Source organism: Oncorhynchus kisutch, linkage group LG15 (genome assembly GCF_002021735.2).
Source record: "Oncorhynchus kisutch isolate 150728-3 linkage group LG15, Okis_V2, whole genome shotgun sequence".
Lineage (NCBI taxonomy): Eukaryota > Metazoa > Chordata > Actinopteri > Salmoniformes > Salmonidae > Oncorhynchus > Oncorhynchus kisutch.
Window position 1 is genome coordinate 2739626 of NC_034188.2, and position 24560 is coordinate 2764185.

The 24560-nt window shown below is 46.2% G+C and overlaps 1 protein-coding gene across 3 annotated transcripts; it reads right to left on the reverse strand.

Moving 5' to 3' along the window:
- Nucleotides 1-9188: 9188 nt before the first annotated feature.
- trim105 (tripartite motif containing 105) lies at nucleotides 9189-23687 on the reverse strand. Of its 3 annotated transcripts, XM_031789484.1 has the most exons (10): nucleotides 23295-23654; nucleotides 21012-21378; nucleotides 17469-17564; nucleotides 15888-16121; nucleotides 14856-14869; nucleotides 14449-14564; nucleotides 11550-11731; nucleotides 10549-10710; nucleotides 9982-10197; nucleotides 9189-9826 (listed from the first exon to the last, which is right to left on the reverse strand). In XM_031789484.1, exons 2-9 carry the CDS (start codon nucleotides 21294-21296, stop codon nucleotides 9982-9984), a joined length of 1305 nt encoding a protein of 434 aa, XP_031645344.1. In that variant the 5' UTR covers nucleotides 21297-21378; nucleotides 23295-23654; the 3' UTR covers nucleotides 9189-9826. The 3 variants fall into 3 exon arrangements, with proteins under 3 accessions (XP_031645344.1, XP_031645343.1, XP_031645342.1); XM_031789483.1 differs by having other exon boundaries at nucleotides 9189-10197; nucleotides 23600-23687; XM_031789482.1 differs by having other exon boundaries at nucleotides 9189-10197.
- Nucleotides 23688-24560: the final 873 nt, after the last annotated feature.

Here is a 24560-nt window from a genome sequence, read left to right on the forward strand (position 1 = left end):
CTATGTCACTATAGACTATCACCAACCCCTACGTCACTATAGACTATCACCAACCCCTATATCACTATAGACTATCACCAGCCCCCATGTCGCTATAGACTATCGCCAGCCCCTATATCACTATAGACTATCACCAGCCTCTATATCACTATAGACTATCACCAGCCCCTATATCACTATAGACTATCACCAGCCCCTATATCACTATAGACTATCACCAACCCCTATGTCACTATAGACTATCACCAACCCCTATATCACTATAGACTATCACCAGCCCCTATATCACTATAGACTATCACCAGCCCCTATATCACTATAGACTATCACCAGCCCCTATATCACTATAGACTATCACCAGCCTCTATATCACTATAGACTATCACCAGCCCCTATATCACTATAGACTATCACCAGCCCTACATCTAATGGGGATCCATAATAAACCCCAGGAAGAATAGCAGCTGCCTACAAATACAAATGCACACACACGCACGCGCACGCACGCACGCACACACACACACACACACACACACACACACACACACACACACACACACACACACACACACACACACACACACACACACACACACACACACACACACACACACACACACACACACACACACACACACACACACACACACACACACACACACACACACACACACACACACACACACACACACACACACACACACACACACACACACACACACACACAGCCGCCCGCGGGAATAATCTCATAAGAATCATTAATTATCACTACGGATGGCATATCACGTGGCATCAAGCTAATAAAACACAAAGGACAGTTACCACCCCCCCCACCTCCTCTTCTTCAGGGACTTGTTGGGGTGTGAATGGGAAACATGCGCTAAGAGCCGGACCAGTTCTGTGTAACCAGAGCCCATATTAGTGCATTGAATAGGGAGCCATTTGGAACACAAGCCTGCTATCAGCTGTATATTATAGGAAGATACAGGACATCTGGCAGTGGCTAACAGCCTGCTATCAGCTGTATATTATAGGAAGATACAGGACATCTGGCAGTGGCTAACAGCCTGCTATCAGCTGTATATTATAGGAAGATACAGGACATCTGGCAGTGGCTAACAGCCTGCTATCAGCTGTATATTATAGGAAGATACAGGACATCTGGAAGTGGCTAACATTCTGTAGTAAAACACACACAGGCCTGCTCACGGGGTAACACACACACACAGGCATGCTCACGGGGTAACACACACACACAGGCCTGCTCACAGGGTAACACACACAGGCCTGCTCACAGGGTAACACACACACACAGGCCTGATCACAGCGTAACACACACACACAGGCATGCTCACGGGGTAACACACACAGGCCTGCTCACGGGGTAACACACACACACAGGCCTGCTCACAGCGTAACACACACACACAGGCCTGCTCACGGGGTAACACACACACACAGGCCTGCTCACAGGGTAACACACACACACAGGCCTGCTCACAGCGTAACACACACACACAGGCCTGCTCACGGGGTAACACACACACACAGGCCTGCTCACGGGGTAACACACACACCCACAGGCCTGCTCACAGGGTAACACACACACACAGGCCTGCTCGGTGGTAACACACACCCACAGGCCTGCTCACGGGGTAACACACACACACAGGCCTGCTCACGGGGTAACACACACACACACAGGCCTGCTCACAGGGTAACACACACACACAGGCCTGCTCACGGGTAACACACACACACACACACACAGGCCTGCTCACGGGGTAACACACACACACAGGCCTGCTCACGGGGTAACACACACACACAGGCCTGCTCACGGGGTAACACACACACACAGGCCTGCTCACAGGGTAACACACACACACAGGCCTGCTCACAGCGTAACACACACACACAGGCCTGCTCACGGGGTAACACACACACACAGGCCTGCTCGGTGGTAACACACACACCCACAGGCGTGCTCACGGGGTAACACACACACCCACAGGCCTGCTCACGGGGTAACACACACACACAGGCCTGCTCACGGGGTAACACACACACACAGGCCTGCTCACGGGGTAACACACACACCCACAGGCCTGCTCACAGGGTAACACACACACACAGGCCTGCTCGGTGGTAACACACACCCACAGGCCTGCTCACGGGGTAACACACACACACAGGCCTGCTCACGGGGTAACACACACACACACAGGCCTGCTCACGGGGTAACACACACACACACAGGCCTGCTCACGGGGTAACACACACACACAGGCCTGCTCACGGGGTAACACACACACACAGGCCTGCTCACGGGGTAACACACACACACAGGCCTGCTCACGGGGTAACACACACACACACAGGCCTGCTCACGGGGTAACACACACACACAGGCCTGCTCACGGGGTAACACACACACACACAGGCCTGCTCGGTGGTAACACACACCCACAGGCCTGCTCACGGGGTAACACACACACACAGGCCTGCTCACGGGGTAACACACACACACACAGGCCTGCTCACGGGGTAAACACACACACCAGGCCTGCTCACGGGTAACACACACACACAGGCCTGCTCACGGGGTAACACACACACACAGGCCTGCTCACGGGGTAACACACACACACAGGCCTGCTCACGGGGTAACACACACACACACAGGCCTGCTCACGGGGTAACACACACACACAGGCCTGCTCACGGGGTAACACACACACACAGGCCTGCTCACGGGGTAACACACACACACAGGCCTGCTCACAGGGTAACACACACACACAGGCCTGCTCACAGCGTAACACACACACACAGGCCTGCTCACGGGGTAACACACACACACAGGCCTGCTCGGTGGTAACACACACACCCACAGGCGTGCTCACGGGGTAACACACACACCCACAGGCCTGCTCACGGGGGTAACACACACACACAGGCCTGCTCACGGGGTAACACACACACACAGGCCTGCTCACGGGGTAACACACACACCCACAGGCCTGCTCACAGGGTAACACACACACACAGGCCTGCTCGGTGGTAACACACACCCACAGGCCTGCTCACGGGGTAACACACACACACAGGCCTGCTCACGGGGTAACACACACACACACAGGCCTGCTCACGGGGTAACACACACACACAGGCCTGCTCACGGGGTAACACACACACACAGGCCTGCTCACGGGGTAACACACACACACAGGCCTGCTCACGGGGTAACACACACACACAGGCCTGCTCACGGGGTAACACACACACACACAGGCCTGCTCACGGGGTAACACACACACACAGGCCTGCTCACGGGGTAACACACACACACACAGGCCTGCTCACGGGGTAACACACACATACAGGCCTGCTCACGGGGTAACACACACACACAGGCCTGCTCACGGGGTAACACACACACACAGGCCTGCTCACGGGGTAACACACACACACACAGGCCTGCTCACGGGGTAACACACACACACAGGCCTGCTCACGGGGTAACACACACACACAGGCCTGCTCACGGGGTAACACACACAGAGATACACGAACACAAACAGATGTGTAAAGTGCAGGTTTATGATTCCTGTGAAATCCTGTGATACTTGGTAATTACAGGGTGGTGTTTGTTTGTGTTTGCCTTGGCTTCAGCATCAGGCTCCAGACGAGCTGTTCAGGGCTCACTGAGGCATGACACCAAACTGACCAGAACACCACACCCAGAAATGATGCAGGGGGGAACCACACCCAGAAATGATGCAGGGGGAACCACACCCACGTCCAACATCACTACTCTGGACGGTTCTGACTTAGAATACGTGGACAACTACAAATACTTAGGTGTCTGGTTAGACTGTAAACTCTCCTTCCAGACCCATTTCAAACATCTCCAATCCAAAGTTAAATCTAGAATTGGCTTCCTATTCCGCAACAAAGCATCCTTCACTCATGCTGCCAAACATACCCTTGTAAAACTGACCATCCTACCAATACTCGACTTTGGCAATGTCATTTACAAAATAGCCCCCAATACCCTACTCAACAAATTGGATGCAGTCTATCACAGGGCAATCCGTTTTATCACTTGCCTACCTGGTTAAATAAAGGTGTTCTCAACTAGCCTACCTGGTTAAATAAAGGTGTTCTCAACTAGCCTACCTGGTTAAATAAAGGTGAAATAAAAAAATTAATTAATAAATAAACACCCAGAAGTAATGCAGGGGGATACACTGGAGGTCTGATCCTTACTGTCACTGTATCCCCTAGTAGCAGCCTGGAGGTCTGATCCTTACTGTCACTGTATCCCCTAGCAGCAGCCTGGAGGTCTGATCCTTACTGTCACTGTATCCCCTAGCAGCAGCCTGGAGGTCTGATCCTTACTGTCACTGTATCCCCTAGCAGCAGCCTGGAGGTCTGATCCTTACTGTCACTGTATCCCCTAGCAGCAGCCTGGAGGTCTGATCCTTACTGTCACTGTATCCCCTAGTAGCAGCCTGGAGGTCTGATCCTTACTGTCACTGTATCCCCTAGCAGCAGCCTGGAGGTCTGATCCTTACTGTCACTGTATCCCCTAGTAGCAGCCTGGAGGTCTGATCCTTACTGTCACTGTATCCCCTAGCAGCAGCCTGGAGGTCTGATCCTTACTGTCACTGTATCCCCTAGCAGCAGCCTGGAGGTCTGATCCTTACTGTCACTGTATCCCCTAGCAGCAGCCTGGAGGTCTGATCCTTACTGTCACTGTATCCCCTAGCAGCAGCCTGGAGGTCTGATCCTTACTGTCACTGTATCCCCTAGTAGCAGCCTGGAGGTCTGATCCTTACTGTCACTGTATCCCCTAGTAGCAGCCTGGAGGTCTGATCCTTACTGTCACTGTATCCCCTAGCAGCAGCCTGGAGGTCTGATCCTTACTGTCACTGTATCCCCTAGTAGCAGCCTGGAGGTCTGATCCTTACTGTCACTGTATCCCCTAGCAGCAGCCTGGAGGTCTGATCCTTACTGTCACTGTATCCCCTAGCAGCAGCCTGGAGGTCTGATCCTTACTGTCACTGTATCCCCTAGCAGCAGCCTGGAGGTCTGATCCTTACTGTCACTGTATCCCCTAGCAGCAGCCTGGAGGTCTGATCCTTACTGTCACTGTATCCCCTAGCAGCAGCCTGGAGGTCTGATCCTTACTGTCACTGTATCCCCTAGCAGCAGCCTGGAGGTCTGATCCTTACTGTCACTGTATCCCCTAGCAGCAGCCTGGAGGTCTGATCCTTACTGTCACTGTATCCCCTAGCAGCAGCCTGGAGGTCTGATCCTTACTGTCACTGTATCCCCTAGCAGCAGCCTGGAGGTCTGATCCTTACTGTCACTGTATCCCCTAGTAGCAGCCTGGAGGTCTGATCCTTACTGTCACTGTATCCCCTAGCAGCAGCCTGGAGGTCTGATCCTTACTGTCACTGTATCCCCTAGCAGCAGCCTGGAGGTCTGATCCTTACTGTCACTGTATCCCCTAGTAGCAGCCTGGAGGTCTGATCCTTACTGTCACTGTATCCCCTAGTAGCAGCCTGGAGGTCTGATCCTTACTGTCACTTTATCCCCTAGCAGCAGCCTGGAGGTCTGATCCTTACTGTCACTGTATCCCCTAGTAGCAGCCTGGAGGTCTGATCCTTACTGTCACTGTATCCCCTAGTAGCAGCCTGGAGGTCTGATCCTTACTGTCACTTTATCCCCTAGCAGCAGCCTGGAGGTCTGATCCTTACTGTCACTGTATCCCCTAGCAGCAGCCTGGATGTCTGATCCTTAATGTCACTGTCCTGGCCATCAGATTTGACTTTGTTTGTTCCGGCACCTATTTCTCCAGATCTGGTACCTCTCGCAACGTTGATTTATTAATTATTTCACTGTTCGCACTGTAGACATTCTAGTTAATGCAATCCGCGTTGAATCAAATTGCCTCCTCGTCATTTCTCCCACCCCCCAGAAAGACCATCATGTAAAAGCACGGTGATCCTTCTGTGTAATCATCCTATCCTGCCACACTGATCTCAGACCTGCCCTCTTATTTGTACATAGAGGTTATGGGGAGGGCCGGTGTCCTAAGTAACTGATCTTGACACAGGTCTTGGTCGTGGTGGTCAACTAGTGAAGAGGTCCCTACGTAATCACGTCACGTAGCCTAGTCTAGTCGGCTCCATGCTGAATTTGAAACGTGGGAAAGCCATATAAAAAATGGATAAGAAAAGTGTATTTTGTAAATGCAAATTAATTACTTAAAAATCTTACAATGTGATTTTCTGGATTTTTGTTTTAGATTCCGTCTCTCACAGTTGAAGTGTACCTATGATAAAAATTACAGACCTCTACATGCTTTGTAAGTAGGAAAACCTGCAAAATCAGCAGTGTATCAAATACTTGTTCTCCCCACTGTATATTATCATGTGTGTTCTGCTGTAGCCTTACATTGATTTATTTTATTTGAAATTATATTCTGATATGTAAAAATTATATGAAATGTGGTTCTTGTAAACCCCACAGCTGAATATGAGGGCATAGAAGTATTCACCCCCATGGCATTTTTCTTATTTTGTTGCACAGAGCTGGGCTTTACGGAAGAATGGCTAGAAAAAAGCCATTGCTTAAAGAAAGAAAATAAACAAACACGTTTGGTTCACCAAAAGGCATGTGGGAGACTCCCCAAACATGTGGAACAAAGTACTTAGCGATTTCCTTGATGGCCAAAAAGCTATGTCTGACGCAAACCCAGCACCTCTTATCATACTGGTCAGAATTGAAGGAATGATGGATGGTGCCAAATACAGGGAAATTATTGAGGGAAACCTGTTTCAGTCTTCCAGAGATTTGAGACTGGGACGGAGGTTCACCTTCCAGCAGGACAATGGCCCTAAGCATACTGCTAAAGCAACACTCGAGTGGTTTAAGGGGAAACATTTAAATGTCTTGGAATGGCCTAGTCAAAGCCCAGACCTCAATCCAATTGAGAATCTGTGGTATGACTTAAAGATTTTTGTACACCAGCGGAACCCATCTAACTTGAAGGAGCTGGAGCAGTTAAGCCTTGAAGAATGGGCAAAAAACCCCAGAGGCTAGAAGTGCCAAGCTTATAGAGACATACCCCAAGAGACTTGCAGCTGTAATTGCTGCAAAAGGTGGCTCTACGTAGTATTGACTTTTGGGGGGGGGGGGGGGGGGGTGAATAGTTATGCACGCTCAATTAGTTTTTTCTTATTTCTTGTCACAATAAATATTTCACATCTTCAAAGTGGTAGGTATGTTGTGTAAATCAAATGATCCCCCCCCCCCCACAAAAAAAAAAATATATTTTAATTCCAGGTTGTAAAGCAACGAAATAGGGAAAATGCCAAGGGAGGGGGTGGATACTTTTGCAAGCCACTGTAGTGGATGTTCTGCAGTCGACAAAAAATGTCCCTGTACACTGGTGTCTAGACAATGAGGCTCTAATAAAAGTGGACTTGTGTAACTGCCCCGCAGCTATACTCAAGTATGTGGGTATACTGCAGTGACGTCTAAAATGCTGTGAATTACTCAGCACCTTGGAGAGTTCTGTCTGTTTCACCACCATAGACAGTAGGCTACTTGGAGAGTTCTGTCTGTTTCACCACCATAGACAGTAGGCTACTTGGAGAGTTCTGTTTCACCACCATAGATAGTAGGCTACTTGGAGAGTTCTGTTTCACCACCATAGATAGTAAACAGCCATGTAGCCTGTCGTTGTGTTTGACTATTTTTCTCAATGTGTTCCGGGAACCTCTGATAAACCTCCCCTTCTCGCACTTACTGTGTGTTCCAGGACCACCCAATTTACAAATGAAGCACTGCTGGCCATCCTGCAGTGCCATCCATAACCCCCCCCCCCGGGGGCTGGTTAGTTACCCAGCTAGAAGGCTGCAGGCCTAATCCCCAAACCTCCATCCTGCACAGTGTGTTTGTGTGACCTCTGACCCTTGCAAAAGGAAACAGGAAGTGGCTGAGCGGTATGTTAGAGGAGATAACTGAGGTGCAACCTCGCTGGGTGACTGGCAGGGGGATGTCAGGGATGTTACTCAGGGATACAACACACTTCCTCCCCCAGGTGCACTGTGCTAACCCCGACGACAACCGAGACCATGAAGACAGAGGAAATCGTATATAATTCATTAATTAATTGTCAGTTTGTCGAAAGTTCCTCACCACTCCACTATTTTCAGACGAGCTGCATACGACAAAAAAGGTTGGCAGTGAAAAAAAAATACAATCGCTGTGCATCATTTGTCAGATGACTCCCATTTGAAAACCGTTGGCTCAATCTGTAATTCTCAGACAAAATCTGTGTTGCAGTAGTCAGAGGTCTTCTGAAAGCTGAACACCATAGACACAATAACAAGTGTTTGATTTGGTTCATTGTTTATTTTCAATGACCCCCCCCCCCCAAAAAAAAAAAAAATCATTTCTCTGATTACAATAAAATCAGTCCTTCATTTAATCTGATGAGCAGAAATTGATTGAGATGTAAAATGTGTAGTATTCAGATTAGGGAAAAATAATGATCGCAAAGAACTCAAAAACAAAATTAAAAAGTACTGTGATGAAATAAAACTTAAAGCTATATTGAACCAATTAAAAATAGAGATGACATAAAATGGTGAGAAGGTATAACATAAGCCCTGATGAGAAAGCAAGGTAATTTAAAGGTGCAGTGTAATTATATATATATATATATATATATATATATATATATATATATATATATATATCTCTACAGTGAATCTTAAACACAGGAGGAAACATCCACTAAATGGACAACGGGCCCCATTTTGTCAAAAGAGCAACAGGCCGAAACTTAAAAGATGCACTATGCAGGAAGTCGCTCTGCCATTTCCTGGTTTCTAAAACTCTAGTAGTTTGCCTAATTCCAGTTTGTGACAAAGGTAGTATGCCGTAGAGAATCATTGTACCATCTAAACCGCTGTGAAATATACCTTCCATAACCAAAAATATTGTTGTTTCAGCATTTTGAAGCTGGTGTACAAAATCGAAAGCAAAAGTCACAAGAAAACCAACTTTAGCATAGAAATATCACACATCTTCCACTTGCTTAAGTAGAATGAAATATCTATAACTCACATTTCTGTGAGAATTTGGTCACCCAAAAAGTACACATATCCACTATAGCAGAATTTATTACAATATTTCTACTACTCCTTTATAATGAGACCACGTTCTGATTCCCATGATACATCATGCTGATAAGTCCTGGTGATGAGACATTTACTATAGCAACTGTTCCATTGCAAAACCCTTTGGAAGTAAATGCCTCAGAGGAATGAAGTGATACGATTTAGTGAGAGACTTGGGAAGCTCAAACAGTAGACACTTTGGGCAAATCAAGAGCCAAGGATCAGAGAAAACCCCATCTCAAAACACACCAGGACCAAGAGGAGCATTATGGGATATGTTTCTGACTGTAGTCATTGATACACCAGTCTTCTACACACGTGTCCTAACAGGAGGATATGTGCAGCAGCTGTATGGGCTGTGGTTTCTGGTTAGTATCATTGAAAACCTGTCCTAACGGGTCAGGTCAACAGGAGGATAGTGCAGCTGTATGGGCTGTGGTTTCTGGTTAGTATCATTGAAAACCTGTCCTAACGGGTCAGGTCAACAGGAGGATAGTGCAGCTGTATGGGCTGTGGTTTCTGGTTAGTATCATTGAAAACCTGTCCTAACGGGTCAGGTCAACAGGAGGATAGTGCAGCTGTATGGGCTGTGGTTTCTGGTTAGTATCATTGAAAAACCTGTCCTAACGGGTCAGGTCAACAGGAGGATAGTGCAGCTGTATGGGCTGTGGTTTCTGGTTAGTATCATTGAAAACCTGTCCTAACGGGTCAGGTCAACAGGAGGATAGTGCAGCTGTATGGGCTGTGGTTTCTGGTTAGTATCATTGAAAAACCTGTCCTAACGGGTCAGGTCAACAGGAGGATAGTGCAGCAGCTGTATGGGCTGTGGTTTCTGGTTAGTATCATTGACACAGGGACTAAAGAACGGCAGAACTCTTCCCCTGGGGCCGTTACTAAAGGAGTACAGGAGACTCATGTCATCAGCGTTGTAGAAGGACACCTTCCTCTCATCACAGTCCAGGAACACCCCTATCCTCTGGGGAGAGCACCCAACCTGCAGGACAACATGGAGGAGAGAGAAACAACCAGATGTTATCAGGTGAAGCTGGATCAATGTTAAATTAAAGAGCCACTTCAGCTCCAATAATCCATGGGTCGCACATACAGTCTTAGGAAGAAAAAACAAAAGTTCCAAAACAGTTCTTGGCTGTCCCCACAGTAGAACCCTTTGAAGAACCCCTTTGGATTCCATGTAGAACTTCTTAAGGAAGGGGTTCTAAATGGAACCCAATAGGGTTCTAGGTGGAAGCCAAAACGGTTCTCCAGTGGGGACAGCCGAAGAAGAGTCAACACTTGAGTTTCACTAAACCCTGAAGTGTCACTACTGTAGCGCAGAGGATCCCACCTGGAGCCGTGTCCAGGGCTGTGTGCCTGCAGAGTACTGGTCTCCCTCTCTCAGTCGTAGGGTCCAGTAACCACTCTCAGGACTCAGCTTGACCCGGGCCTGACGGTCAACCCTCTCCGACGCCACACCCAGGTCCCACTTGGCCTTGCTGCCCACTCCTACCTAGGAGGGATAGATATTAGTAAATAAATACCACAATACAATATCCTGTAATAGAATAAACAGAGACTGGTGTCCTGTCCATCAAGCTGTCTCACTACAGAAACAAGAGATAGCCTAGTGTCCTGTCCAGGGGGTGTCCTGGTACATCAAGCTGTCTCAAATCAAATTTTATTAGTCACATGCGTCAAACAGGGAAATGCTTACAAGCCCTTACCCGGTACAGAGTCAATGTGGAGGCTATATACAGGGTGTTACGGTACAGAGTCAATGTGGAGGCTATATACAGGGTGTTACGGTACAGAGTCAATGTGGAGGCTATATACAGGGTGTTACGGTACAGAGTCAATGTGGAGGCTATATACAGGGTGTTACGGTACAGAGTCAATGTGGAGGCTATATACAGGGTGTTACGGTATTCTATTATGAACTAAAATCAGTAAAATTGCTGCATTTCTTTAAAAAAAATATATTTATTATACACATATTTAACAAAAATACAATGCAGTGTGTGTGTGTGTGTATCTCCGCAGAAACTCCACAAAGTCAGGTGTGCCAAGCTTATAGCACAATACCCAAGAAGACTCAAGGCTGTAATCGCTGCCAAAGGTGCTTCAACAAAGTACTGAGTAAATGGTCTGAATAATTATGTAAATGTGATATGCATTTTTTTATACATTTGCATACATTTCTAGCCTGTTTTTGCTTCGTCATTATGGGTTTGGTGTGTAGATTGAGGGAAAAAAAACAATTGAATCCATTTTAGAATACAGCTGTAACAAAATGTGGAAAAAGTCAAGGGGTCTGAATACTCCCCGAATGCCCTGTATATACCACCCTACCTCCCAGTAGTGGCGTCCATCTTGGAAGCCCTGAGCCCCCAGCACGTTGACAGACTGTAGGAACCTCTTAGGGTTGGGCTGGTAAGGGACCATGCTATCACAGTCTACTGCGATGGTTCTATCTCTGGATACGTAGACACTGGGGTGGGCCGTGTCCACGTCGAACGTTACCGGGGCCGGACCTGAGGGGGAAAGGGGTTACAGTAAGGTTCAATGCTTTTAGATCACCTTTATGTTTACAGGGACGTCAACCATGAGGCCCAGGTCTCTTTCCCCCAGTGAGCCCTGAAGAGAACTACACAGAAAAATAAAAACAACCCTGGGACAGAGAACATTTAATAAATCCTCTTTGGGATAGGGGGCAGTATTTGACATTTGGATGAAAAGCGTGCCCAAAGTAAACTGCCTTTTACTCGGGACCAGAAGCTAGGATATGCATATTAATGGTAGATTTAAAAAAAAAAATGTCTGTGAATATAAACAGAACTGATATGGCAGGCAAAACCCTGAGGACAAACCATCCAAAAACATATTTCAGCCTACCACTGTTTCCAATGGCTGTCATGCTTATTATGAGGCGAAATCCTCCCAGATTGCAGTTCCTAGGGCTTCCACTAGATGTCAGTCTTTAGAAAGTGTTTCAGGCTGGTTTTTAGAAAACATTTGCAGTTTTTCTAACTGGCTCCCATTTTGGCTGTAGTGTTTTCATGCGCGTGGATGAGAGTGCGTTGTTCATCTCCGGTAAAGACAATAACAAGTCACCATCTTAAATTGTATCATTTAGGGTACCTGAGGTTTGATTATAAACGTTGTTTGGATAAGTTTATTGGTGACGTTTGGGATTCATTTTGAAGGAGGGAAATGACGCGTGCCAGCTAAACCGAATTATGGATATAAAGAAGGACTTTATCAAACAAAAAGGACCATTTGTGATGCTACTGGGACCTTTGAAGATCTGTTGTCACTCAAAGGGTAAGGCATTTATTAAAAATCGCCATTTGACTTGTGGCGCACCTGCCTGGTTGAAATATGTTTTTCGTGCAGGGTGCCGTCCTCAGATAATCGCATGGTGTGCTTTCTCCGTAAAGCCTTTTTGAAATCTGACACAGCGGCTGGATTAACAAGAAGTTACGCTTTATTTTCATGTAGAACATTTGCATTTTCATGAATGTTAAATACTTCTGTAATTTGAATTTCACGCTCTGCAATTTCACAGGATGGTTGTCGAAGGTTTAAAACAACCGTAGGATCAAGAGGGCGCAGACGAAAGATGGTAGCATCACGACTAGCTCTTAAACTTTGTAGTATTTTGATTTATGCACCATTTCTCATTTATATGTATAGTCTTAATTCCTTCTTAGATGTGCGTATATGTTGTGTAATTGGTTAGATATTACTGCACTGTCAGAGCTAGAAGCAGAAGCATTTCGCTACGTTCGCAATAACATCTGGACATGTGACCATGAACACTTGGTGTATACAGCAATTTCCTGCTGTAAGTGATACTGGAGTTGGTTCCATGTTGGGGGGGGGGGGGGGGGGGGACGGAGGGACGGAGGACGGGCAGAGAAACCAAAAAAAACTGGAACATGAAGGACAAGCCAGTCACGAGATCATGTCAGATATAGTGCCTTTGCGAAAGTATTCGGCCCCCTCAATATTAATCGCTTGCACAGTGCTCCTTGGGATGTTTAAAGCTTGGGAAATCTTTTTGTATCCAAATCCGGCTTTAAACTTCTTCACAACAGTATCTCGGACCTGCCTGGTGTGTTCCTTGTTCTTCATTATGCTCTCTGCGCTTTTAACGGACCTCTGAGACTATCACAGTGCAGGTGCATTTATACGGAGACTTGATTACACACAGGTGGATTGTATTTATCATCATTAGTCATTTAGGTCAACATTGGATCATTCAGAGATCCTCACTGAACTTCTGGAGAGAGTTTGCTGCACTGAAAGTAAAGGGGCTGAATAATTTTGCACGCCCAATTTCAGTTTTTGATTTGTTAAAAAAGTTTGAAATATCCAATAAATGTCGTTCCACTTCATGATTGTGTCCCACTTGTTGTTGATTCTTCACAAAAAAATACAGTTTTATATCTTTATGTTTGAAGCCTGAAATGTGGCAAAAGGCCGCAAAGTTCAAGGGGGCCGAATACTTTCGCAAGGCACTGTATATGGTATGACATATATGCTGGAGCTACGCCCCAGTTACTACTTTTCTATGATGTACTTTATTAACAGGTCCAGATATATTGGTACGGCTTCGATGCGTGTTGTCTGTAACTCTACGGCCGAGTCAGTGCCAGGAAGAGGAAAGGAGAGGAGAGGATTCAGTGCCAGGAAGAGGAAATCTAATGCGGGTGACTGCAATAAAGACAAGCAGACATTTTGTTTTGTGGAGGTAAGTAGTGCACCATACAGGGAACAGGGGGCCAGTTGGCACGCATCCTGTACATTGGCCAGCCGTAGGGGGCCAGTTGGCGCGCATCCTGTACATTGGCCAGCCGTAGGGGGCCAGTTGGCGCGCATCCTGTACCTAGGCCCAGCCGTAGGGGGCCAGTTGGCGCGCATCCTGTACCTAGGCCAGCCGTAGGTGGCCAGTTGGCGCGCATCCTGTACCTAGGCCAGCCGTAGGGGGCCAGTTGGCGCGCATCCTGTACCTAGGCCCAGCCGTAGGGGGCCAGTTGGCGCGCATCCTGTACCTAGGCCAGCCGTAGGGGGCCAGTTGGCGCGCATCCTGTACCTAGGACAGCCGTAGGGGGCCAGTTGGCGCGCATCCTGTACCTAGGCCAGCCGTAGGGGGCCAGTTGGCGCGCATCCTGTACCTAGGCCAGCCGTAGGGGGCCAGTTGGCGCGCATCCTGTACCTAGGCCAGCCGTAGGGGGTGGGATCTTACCGGGTTTGAGAGACTTGAACATCTTCCTCCACGTGATGTACTGCAGTGGGGCCATGTATCTACTGCTGAAGCCATTCAAGTCTAGCTCTGGTCCTGGGCCCACATCTAATGGAGGCCTGGTGACGAAAGAAACCATGTAAATCACTTTAAAAAAGGGACATTCTATTAAATACCTCACAAATTGCACCCTATTCCCTATGTAGTGCACTACTTTTGACCAGAGCCTATTCTCTTAATTAGTGCACTAGTTTTATATGAGCACCGGGTCAAACGGAGGGCACTATAAAGCCTTCTTGCTCCTTTAGTCCAATTTTTAGTTTTTACATTGTTTGAAAACAAACATGTTAGATAGTGAAGAGGTTCAACGCTGTTGGCCATGACAGAGGGAGAGTCCATGAATCACTCACCGTATCTGTGGAAGCTGCAGAGAGAGAAAGAGAAATCAGGGTGAGATTAGCTACGATTTCAAGAAAATATATAAAAATATATTAAAAAAATTCAGATCCAATACTCTACTGCAGGGAACACTGCTCTACCATCTCAAAGGAATACTTTCAATACCACAGAAATACCACAATACTCTACTGCAGGGAACACTGCTCTACCATCTCAAAGGAATACTTTCAATACCACAGAAATGCATTATATATAAATATATATATAAAAAAACAAATCTGCAAATATTTCCTTAAAATCTGTTAGAATATGTAGCATAGCAGGACATTTGATTCAAACCTGCAAGAAGCCTCAGCTGCATGGCAAAATGTGTAGAATTGTAGAAAATGGCCTTAAAAAGCAAACCTCTAAACCACCAAGGGGCCTTTAAAAATGTTCCCTAATATTCTGGCTGCTCCCCCTGCCACACTCACCATTTAAGCAACCTTTTTGATCCAGAAAACCCTGGAATACAGTAGGTAGAACTAGATCTTAACGAGCAGTTGGGGGAACATTGTTCTACTACAACCGTGCTCTCCAACCCTGTTCCTGGAGAGAGAACCTACAGTTGGGTAGCCCTGTGGGAACAGGGTTAGAAAGCTCTATGGTGTCAGTTATACCCGAGTTAGTAAAGCCCGAAGTGTCAAAACAGTAGTCACCCCTATAAACCCCAAAGGGTCAAAACAGTAGTCACCCCTATAAACCCCAAAGGGTCAAAACAGTAGTCACCCCTATAAACCCCAAAGGGTCCAAACAGTAGTCACCCCTATAATCCCCAAAGGGTCAAAACAGTAGTCACCCCTATAAACCCCAAAGGGTCAAAACAGTCCAACAGTAGTCCCCTCTATAAGCAGACTGGAATGTGGTCGTTGCGGCTCAAGTCAAGGAGAGTTTCAGGAAACAATCTTCTCCAGTCTCAACTCCACATCACTGTTTTCCTTTTCTGTTAGTCACAGACACACCTACTTGGGATTTCTATAAACCCCTGAAGAACTCTTCAATACCTCTACTAGTCCAGTTTGGTGAGTGGTAGTAGCAGCCTCATGCAGGATTCTCATACTGTGATCCAGCTGACTGACAGCCTCTCTGACAGCCTCCAGGTGGAGCTGCAGCTGTTCCAGAGCCACCTCCTGCTCCCTCCGCAGCCGTTCCAACACACACGCCTCCTCCTCCGCAAGGAAGGCCTGCAACGCCTGGAACTCCCCTTGGATCCGCACCTGCAGCTCAGAGCCAATTCTCTACAGACAGAGGGGAGAATTCTTTTTTAAATGTTCTGGGGAAAATAAAGTTGACTGAATGATGAATCCATAGTCATGTGAGAGGAACTGACCTGAGTGAGGAAACACCAACAACCAAACCCCCATCTTATACACCAACAACCATCCATAACGAAGGGACATAAATAACCTCTTAACTGCAGTCCTCCCCTTCAACACATTACAGGTTTGACAGTAACTTTCCCACCCGTCATCCCTGGGCTGATATACAAAAACACACACTACCATTCAAAAGTTGGGGTCACTTAGAAATGTCCTTGTTTTTGAAAGAAAAAAGTTGTCCATTACAATAAACTCAAATTGATCAGAAATGCAGTGTAGACATTGTAAATGACTATTGTAGCTGGAAATGGCTGATTTTTTATGGAATATCTACATAGGAATACAGAGGCCCATTATCAACAACCATCACTCCTGTATTCCAGTTGTGTTAGTTAAGCCAAGTTCATCATTTAAAAAGTTAATTAGAAAAACCTTTTACAATTACATTAGCGAAGCTGAAAACTGTTGTCCTGATTAAAGAAGCAATAAAACTGGCCTTTAGACTAGTTGAGTATCTGTACCATCAGCATTTGTGGGTTTGATTACAGGCTCAAAATGGCCAGAAACAAAGAACTTTCTTCTGAAACTCGTCAGTCTATACTTGTTCTGAGAAATGAAGGCTATTCCATGAGAAATTGTCAAGAAACTGAAGATCTCGTACAACACCGTGTACTACTCCCTTCACAGAACAGCGCAAACTGGCCCTAACCAGAATAGAAAGAGGAGTGGGAGGCCCCGGTACACAACTGAGCAAGAGGACAAGTACATTAGTGTCTAGTTTGAGAAACAGATGCCTCACAAGTCCTCTGTCCAGTGTCTGTGTTCTTTTGTCCATCTTAATCTTTTCTTTTTATTGGCCAGTCTGAGATATGACTTTTTCTTTGCAACTCTGCCTAGAAGGCCAGCATCCCGGGGTCGCCTCTTCACTGTTGATGTTGAGACTGGGGTTTTGCTGGTACTATTTAATGAAGCTGCCACTTGAGCACTTGTTTCTCAAACTAGACACTAATGATTTTCTTTAACAACTTAAATCTATAATCTTCATGTCCAACTATTTGTTTTAAATTGTGACAGACAAGAGGACAGACGTTGAGGGATGTCCTCCTAAAACTTTATAGCCTCCATTGTTCCTCGTCTCTGCATCTCACACAGGTCTTTACCTTGATGCTCTCCATCTTGTCCTAGTCTCTGCATCACACACAGGTCTTTACCTTGATGCTCTCCATCTTGTCCTCGTCTCTGCATCACACACACACAGGTCTTTACCTTGATGCTCTCCATCTTGTCCTTGTCTCCGTTTAGAACAGCGATGAAATCCTCTCGTCTCCGTCTGTGGGCCTCCAACGAATCCTTCTGTTGTTTCTGACAACAAAACATAAAAAGGTGGTCAAAATGTTGGCTACTTCAAAAGAAACAGGCTAATGAAGAAAGCGTTTCCTGTGTCTTATTGGAAGAATATGGAACAATTGATAGCAGGGATGGGGAACTTTGATTGGGGAGAAACAAGGAGCACAGAAACATGAACTCATCACGAGGCGCCGCAGTGGCTCCACGTACCCCCCCTCCCTACCCGCAGTGGCTCCACGTACCCCCCTCCCTACCCACAGTGGCTCCACATACCCCACTCCCTACCCACAGTGGCTCCACGTACCCCCCTCCCTACCCACAGTGGCTCCACGTACCCCCCCCCCTCCCTACCCACAGTGGCTCCACGTACCCCCCCCCTCCCTACCCAGTGGCTCCACGTACCCCCCCTCCCTACCCACATCCCTACAGTCCCAGCCAGCCCTAGCCTTTTGGGGCCCCTCTCCTTGCGAGGAAAACATTTTAGCCAAATGTCTCATTCCTCTCCCGGAACGACTCATCTGTAGCTGCTGTATCCACACTGTTTGGTAAAGTCATTTAATGGTGAAGTCATTTTAATGGCAAACTACAAAGTAACAAATAATCTATTTCAAAAAGGTAGAAATAAATATATAAACACGTACTCTGGTTGGGGGGGGGGGGTTGAATCGGTGGTAAAAAAAATAAATAATGGTTCCGTTCCGGACACAACTATTGGAAGATAACATGGGTTGATTGAGTTACTGTGACTGACATAACAAGATAAAACCACAGGCCTGCAGGGCTACATGTTGCCCATCCCTGGTATCAGGGAATATAAAAGAGACCTTTGGTTTGAGACCATGTGTTCCAAATGGCACCCTATATAGTCCCTACGGCCCCGGTCAAAAGAAGTGCACTATAAAGGGTATAGGGTCATTTGGGATGAACCCTAGAGTGAAATATTGTCAGTTAGATTACACTGTGCTGCTTGGCGGAACATGCCTTCACTACCTCAACAGCGAGAGAGACGAGGAGGTGGTCACAGATACACACATTTGAAATGTCTTTATTATTTTGGAACGTCGGTAAGTGTAATGTTCACTTCATTTTTTTTGTCACTTTTGTTTATTATCTACTTCAATTGCTTTGGCAATGTTAACATACGGGGGGGGGGGGGGGGAGCAAGATGAGGAACTAGAGGGACACATGAGAAGCCATTTCCCCCCCACCCCCCCCCCCCACCCCCATTTCCTGAACTCAAAGGTCACTTTCTGTCCATGTTAACATATGACTTGAAGCTGCTATTCCTTAAAGGCTTCAAACAGAATCCGAGTCACCCGCAAGGCCGCTACCTACCGCCCAAGGCCGCTACCTACCGCCCAAGGCCGCTACCTACCGCCCAAGGCCGCTACCTACCGCCCAAGGCCGCTACCTACCGCCCAAGGCCGCTACCTACCGCCCAAGGCCGCTACCTACCGCCCAAGGCCGCTACCTACCGCCCAAGGCCGCTACCTACCGCCCAAGGCCGCTACCTACCGCCCAAGGCCGCTACCTACCGCCCAAGGCCGCTACCTACCGCCCAAGGCTGAACCAAAACTTCAGTGAAAGTCAAGGAAGGCTTGAAGTTAGACACGAATATAAAAACCAACTCCATCATTTATTGGATAAACCAACAATGTTTCAGCATCACTGTGCCTTCAGGGGTCTGAAGGAGGCACAGTGATGCCGAAATGTTGGCCGGTTACCCAATAAATTACTGGCAGCTTGTACATAGCGACTGTCCAACTATTTATTTATAGGCTACAGTTCAGCCATTAATATGCACCTCTACCTACTTTCTTTTAGGTGTGCACCAGGCATGGCTCTACCTACTTTCTTTTAGGTGTGCACCAGGCATGGCTCTACCTACTTTCTTTTAGGTGTGCACCAGGCATGGCTCTACCTACTTTCTTTTAGGTGTGCACCAGGCATGGCTCTACCTACTTTCTTTTAGGTGTGCACCAGGCATGGCTCTACCTACTTTCTTTTAGGTGTGCACCAGGCATGGCTCTACCTACTTTCTTTTAGGTGTGCACCAGGCATGGCTCTACCTACTTTCTTTTAGGTGTGCACCAGGCATGGCTCTACCTACTTTCTTTTAGGTGTGCACCAGGCATGGCTCTACCTACTTTCTTTTAGGTGTGCACCAGGCATGGCTCTACCTACTTTCTTTTAGGTGTGCACCAGGCATGGCTCTACCTACTTTCTTTTAGGTGTGCACCAGGCATGGCTCTACCTACTTTCTTTTAGGTGTGCACCAGGCATGGCTCTACCTACTTTCTTTTAGGTGTGCACCAGGCATGGCTCTACCTACTTTCTTTTAGGTGTGCACCAGGCATGGCTCTACCTACTTTCTTTTAGGTGTGCACCAGGCATGGCTCTACCTACTTTCTTTTAGGTGTGCACCAGGCATGGCTCTACCTACTTTCTTTTAGGTGTGCACCAGGCATGGCTCTACCTACTTTCTTTTAGGTGTGCACCAGGCATGGCTCTACCTACTTTCTTTTAGGTGTGCACCAGGCATGGCTCTACCTACTTTCTTTTAGGTGTGCACCAGGCATGGCTCTACCTACTTTCTTTTAGGTGTGCACCAGGCATGGCTCTACCTACTTTCTTTAGGTGTGCACCAGGCATGGCTCTACCTACTTTCTTTTAGGTGTGCACCAGGCATGGCTCTACCTACTTTCTTTTAGGTGTGCACCAGGCATGGCTCTACCTACTTTCTTTTAGGTGTGCACCAGGCATGGCTCTACCTACTTTCTTTTAGGTGTGCACCAGGCATGGCTCTACCTACTTTCTTTTAGGTGTGCACCAGGCATGGCTCTTTACTCGTTCGGTCATATAATAACACAAGAACAACACATCACACTTCATACTACAACACAACAGCTGCACATAGAAAAAACAACTCTTAAAATAACTAACTCACCTCTATATTCTCAACATAACTAACTCACCTCTATATTCTCAACATAACTAACTCACCTCTATATTCTCAACATAACTAACTCACCTCTATATTCTCAACATAACTAACTCACCTCTATATTCTCAACATAACTAACTCACCTCTATATTCTCAACATAACCAACTCACCTCTATATTCTCAACATAACTAACTCACCTCTATATTCTCAACATAACCAACTCACCTCTATATTCTCAACATAACCAACTCACCTCTATATTCTCAACATAACCAACTCACCTCTATATTCTCAACATAACCAACTCACCTCTATATTCTCAACATAACCAACTCACCTCTATATTCTCAACATAACCAACTCACCTCTATATTCTCAACATAACCAACTCACCTCTATATTCTCAACATAACCAACTCACCTCTATATTCTCAACATAACCAACTCACCTCTATATTCTCAACATAACCAACTCACCTCTATATTCTCAACTCACTCTTAAAATATCTAACTCACCTGTATATTCTGGACATAACAGTCCGAGGTGGAGGCCCTAACCTTCTCCACCATGGCCGTCACCAGATAGTTGGTCTGGAAGTGTTTGTTGGTGAACTCCTTCCTACACTGGGGACAGGAAACCGGTGTCTGGGTACCCCTCCAGTAGGTACTGATACAGTGCTTACAGAAGTGATGCATGCACCCCAGCATCACCGGCTCAGTAAAGAGGTCACAGCAGATGGCGCAGGTCAAGTCTTCTCTGAGACTGGACTGGCTCTTACTGTTGGGAGCTGCCGCAGACATGATGACGGTCTGTTCTTTTAGAAATGAGGCACTTCAGTTCATAGACAGGCTAGAGGCAGACACAGGGCTGGTCGCTAAGAGACTGGAGGGAGAGAGAGAGAGAGACCGTGTTATACACACACACTTTTAGGCTAGGAGTATTCATATCAGTACAGTAGTTGTACACCTAGCTACACTGAATCTCAATGACATAAACTGTCGGGAGGCTAAACGTTTAGCCTTCTAAACTCATCACCATCTATAATGGAATTGATCAAAACACAAATGATGTTGTTTTCAGCCAGGCTAAAGTAACAGCCTTCAGGGAGAGTGCACCCACAGCAAGCAAATAACATGTGGTCTATTACATAGCTAACCATTAGGGTAGGGTGGGGGTGTCCAGTAAATACAACATGCATTTACAGCTCATTAGTAGGCTGGACAATAAGGACGAATCAAAATTCACATAAGGCTGAAAAATTGGCAAAGGAACGTTGTCTGAGCCGAGCCCATAGCAGAGGAACGGACCGATCGCCTGTTTAGACTGGAGAGACGCTTAGAGAGACGATTTCCCCTAAATGCCAAAAACAGGTTTCATCCCTTTATCATTTTACCACTACAAATCTGTTCTGGGGAAGAAACTGGAAAATAACTTGTGTAGAAAGTAAACACCTCGATGGTGCCAGGTTTGCTTATGTCTGCATAACGAGGAAGTAGGGGGGGGGTGCAACTTTAGACTATTTCTGCTCTAAGCGATCGATGACAGCAGAGTAAGCTGTCCAATCTTATTTAATTAGAAAGAGGAGTGTATCCTGACTAAAATGCTGTACGTGCTGGAATAAATAAAAAATAAATAAACACATTGCGGGATATTTAGTGAAATACACACGCATGCCTCGCCATAGAAAAACAATTGGGGGGGTGGGGGCTCAACGTTCAAAGGGCACAAGGTATTCCGGAGCTGGCGTTTAGTGACAATGGAGTACCCTGCCTTACATAATTAGAAAGAGAAGATCATGTTTAAAATGGTGGCCAATTAAAAACAAACAAAAGTATAAAATACACATCGAGTTATTTGGCCAAATAGACAGACCTATATTTCCCCTATAGTAAAAGAATGGGACGAGCTCAGAGTAACAGGAGTCATGTTATTCAAATCTTTACCGAGCAGTAACGTGGACAGGTCTCATTGCCCACAGTGGTAAAGCACTGCGCCCCACAACACACCGGGAACAGTCGGTTCTGACGACGAGTCGGTGCGCAACTACTAATACAGGAGTTGGCAGGGTGAAAAACGGCCTTAAAATAAAGGCCTGGGGGTTGTTTTTTCTGTGTTTACTTCAAAACTACGGCAAGCAAGCTGGGACATATGGTAATATTATGTAGAGAGACGAAAATAAAAAAGCACATTTGTTAAAAATGTCCATGTATCCAGCCTATCATTAGTTAACTAATCACAAAATCATTTGAGTAGTTTTCGTGATAACATGTTAGCTGGTCACAGTTCTCTAAACTCGAAAGTAAGCTGGATATTGACTCAGTCAGCTGACATTAACGGGAACAGTTCAGCTGGGGGGGGGGGGGGGGGGGGGGGGTAATAACAAAATACTTATCAAAGGATACAGTACTAAAGGTCGTTTTTTTTTTTTACACAAATTAAAACGTGTCAGTTTGTCAATGTCACGCGGTTGGTGTAATAACATGTTCAACTACTTGGTGATGCCTTTAGATTGAAAGAAAATTAACTACTAAGGGAATAATGTTGTACTTTCTAATATAATTCTCAAACCCCGGCCTTGTTCGGTCTCTTTCGTAAGTTTCCCCCTGAGGTTTCCTATTTGCACCTCTGGTTTAGAAACCTTGTGGTTATAGTTAGCTGGCAAGCATACTCCTTGTTAACTAATGCACTGTATCTAGCTACATGTTTCTAAAAAAAACAACACACTAGCAAGCTACTATTTGATTGTTTGGTATGCAAGCTACAACTTGTGTATAAAGAGTCGAAGGAATGTGACCTACTGTCTCTGCAGCCCGAGGTGGAGAGCGCGAGCTCTTCGCCAGATGTTAGTTAGCTGCTGCTGAGCCCCGCCTCGCCAGGAAGTCCAAACTCAGGGTTGCCAGGTCTGTTTACATTTATAGCCAATGCCTAGTGAAAAACCCGCCCACAAGGCCTGAAAACCATTTCCCTTTCAACTTATTTAATGCGCCTAAAAGTCGTTTCTCTGCTTTGTCGCCGTTATTTATTTGATGCGCGTTAATGTTTTATGGAGAGAAAAAAAGGGTAGGAAGTAGATATCTCTATTATGACAATTTACATAGCCTACCTTCAACTGGTAAAAAAGTTGTCAAGATGTGTGCGCATACGGCGCTGTCTCCTCTGAGTCAGGTGACTCAGCTACCTGCAGCAGTGCTGTCACAACACACACTCCTCCTGCCCTAACTTATCAGGCAGTAACAAACTGCCTGATAAGCAGCAGCAGGTCACAGTGAAATATATATATATATTTTAAGAAAAATGGCGTGGCGGCCGCGGTGTAATTTTAGAAGTAGGCCAAAAAAAAAAAAACATTTTCAACATGGTTTTCTAAGTAGCTCAATGTAACAGAGGACATGATGTAATGCGCACGCCCCAAAAGTACAAAGGCTTCCGTGATTGTTTTTTTATTTAACTTGACTAGGCAAGTCAGTTAAGAACAAATCTTATTTACAGTGATGGCCTACACCAGCCAACTGTGCACCGCCCTATATGGGACTCCCGTTCACAGCCGGTTGTGATACAGCCTGGATTCAAACCAGGGTGTCTGTAGTGACGCCTCTTAGACCACTCGGGAGCCCAGGTTGAGTGGTCTAAGAGTGGCTGCTGCCAACACACTGACACTGACACTGACTCAACTCCAGCCACTTTAATAATGGGAATTGATGGGAAATGATGTAAATATAATAAATATGTACATTTTCTTTATCCCCTTACACTGTGTATAAGACAGTAGTTTGGAATTGTTAGCTAGATTACTTGTTGGTTATTACTGCATTGTCGGAACTAGAAGGACAAGCATTTCGCTACACTCGCATTAACATCTGCTAACCATGTGTATGTGACAAATAAAATTTGATTTGATTTGATTTGATCTGACGGGGTCAGTAAACACTGGGAAGCAAAGGATCCAGTTGTGTCATTTCACTTCTCATGGCTGGATTTTGTTATTCATTTGGACCTCTGCTGTGGCAGATTGGTAAGCCAGTTGAGAACAAGTTTGGGGCTTTGGTTACAAAACGGATGGCACT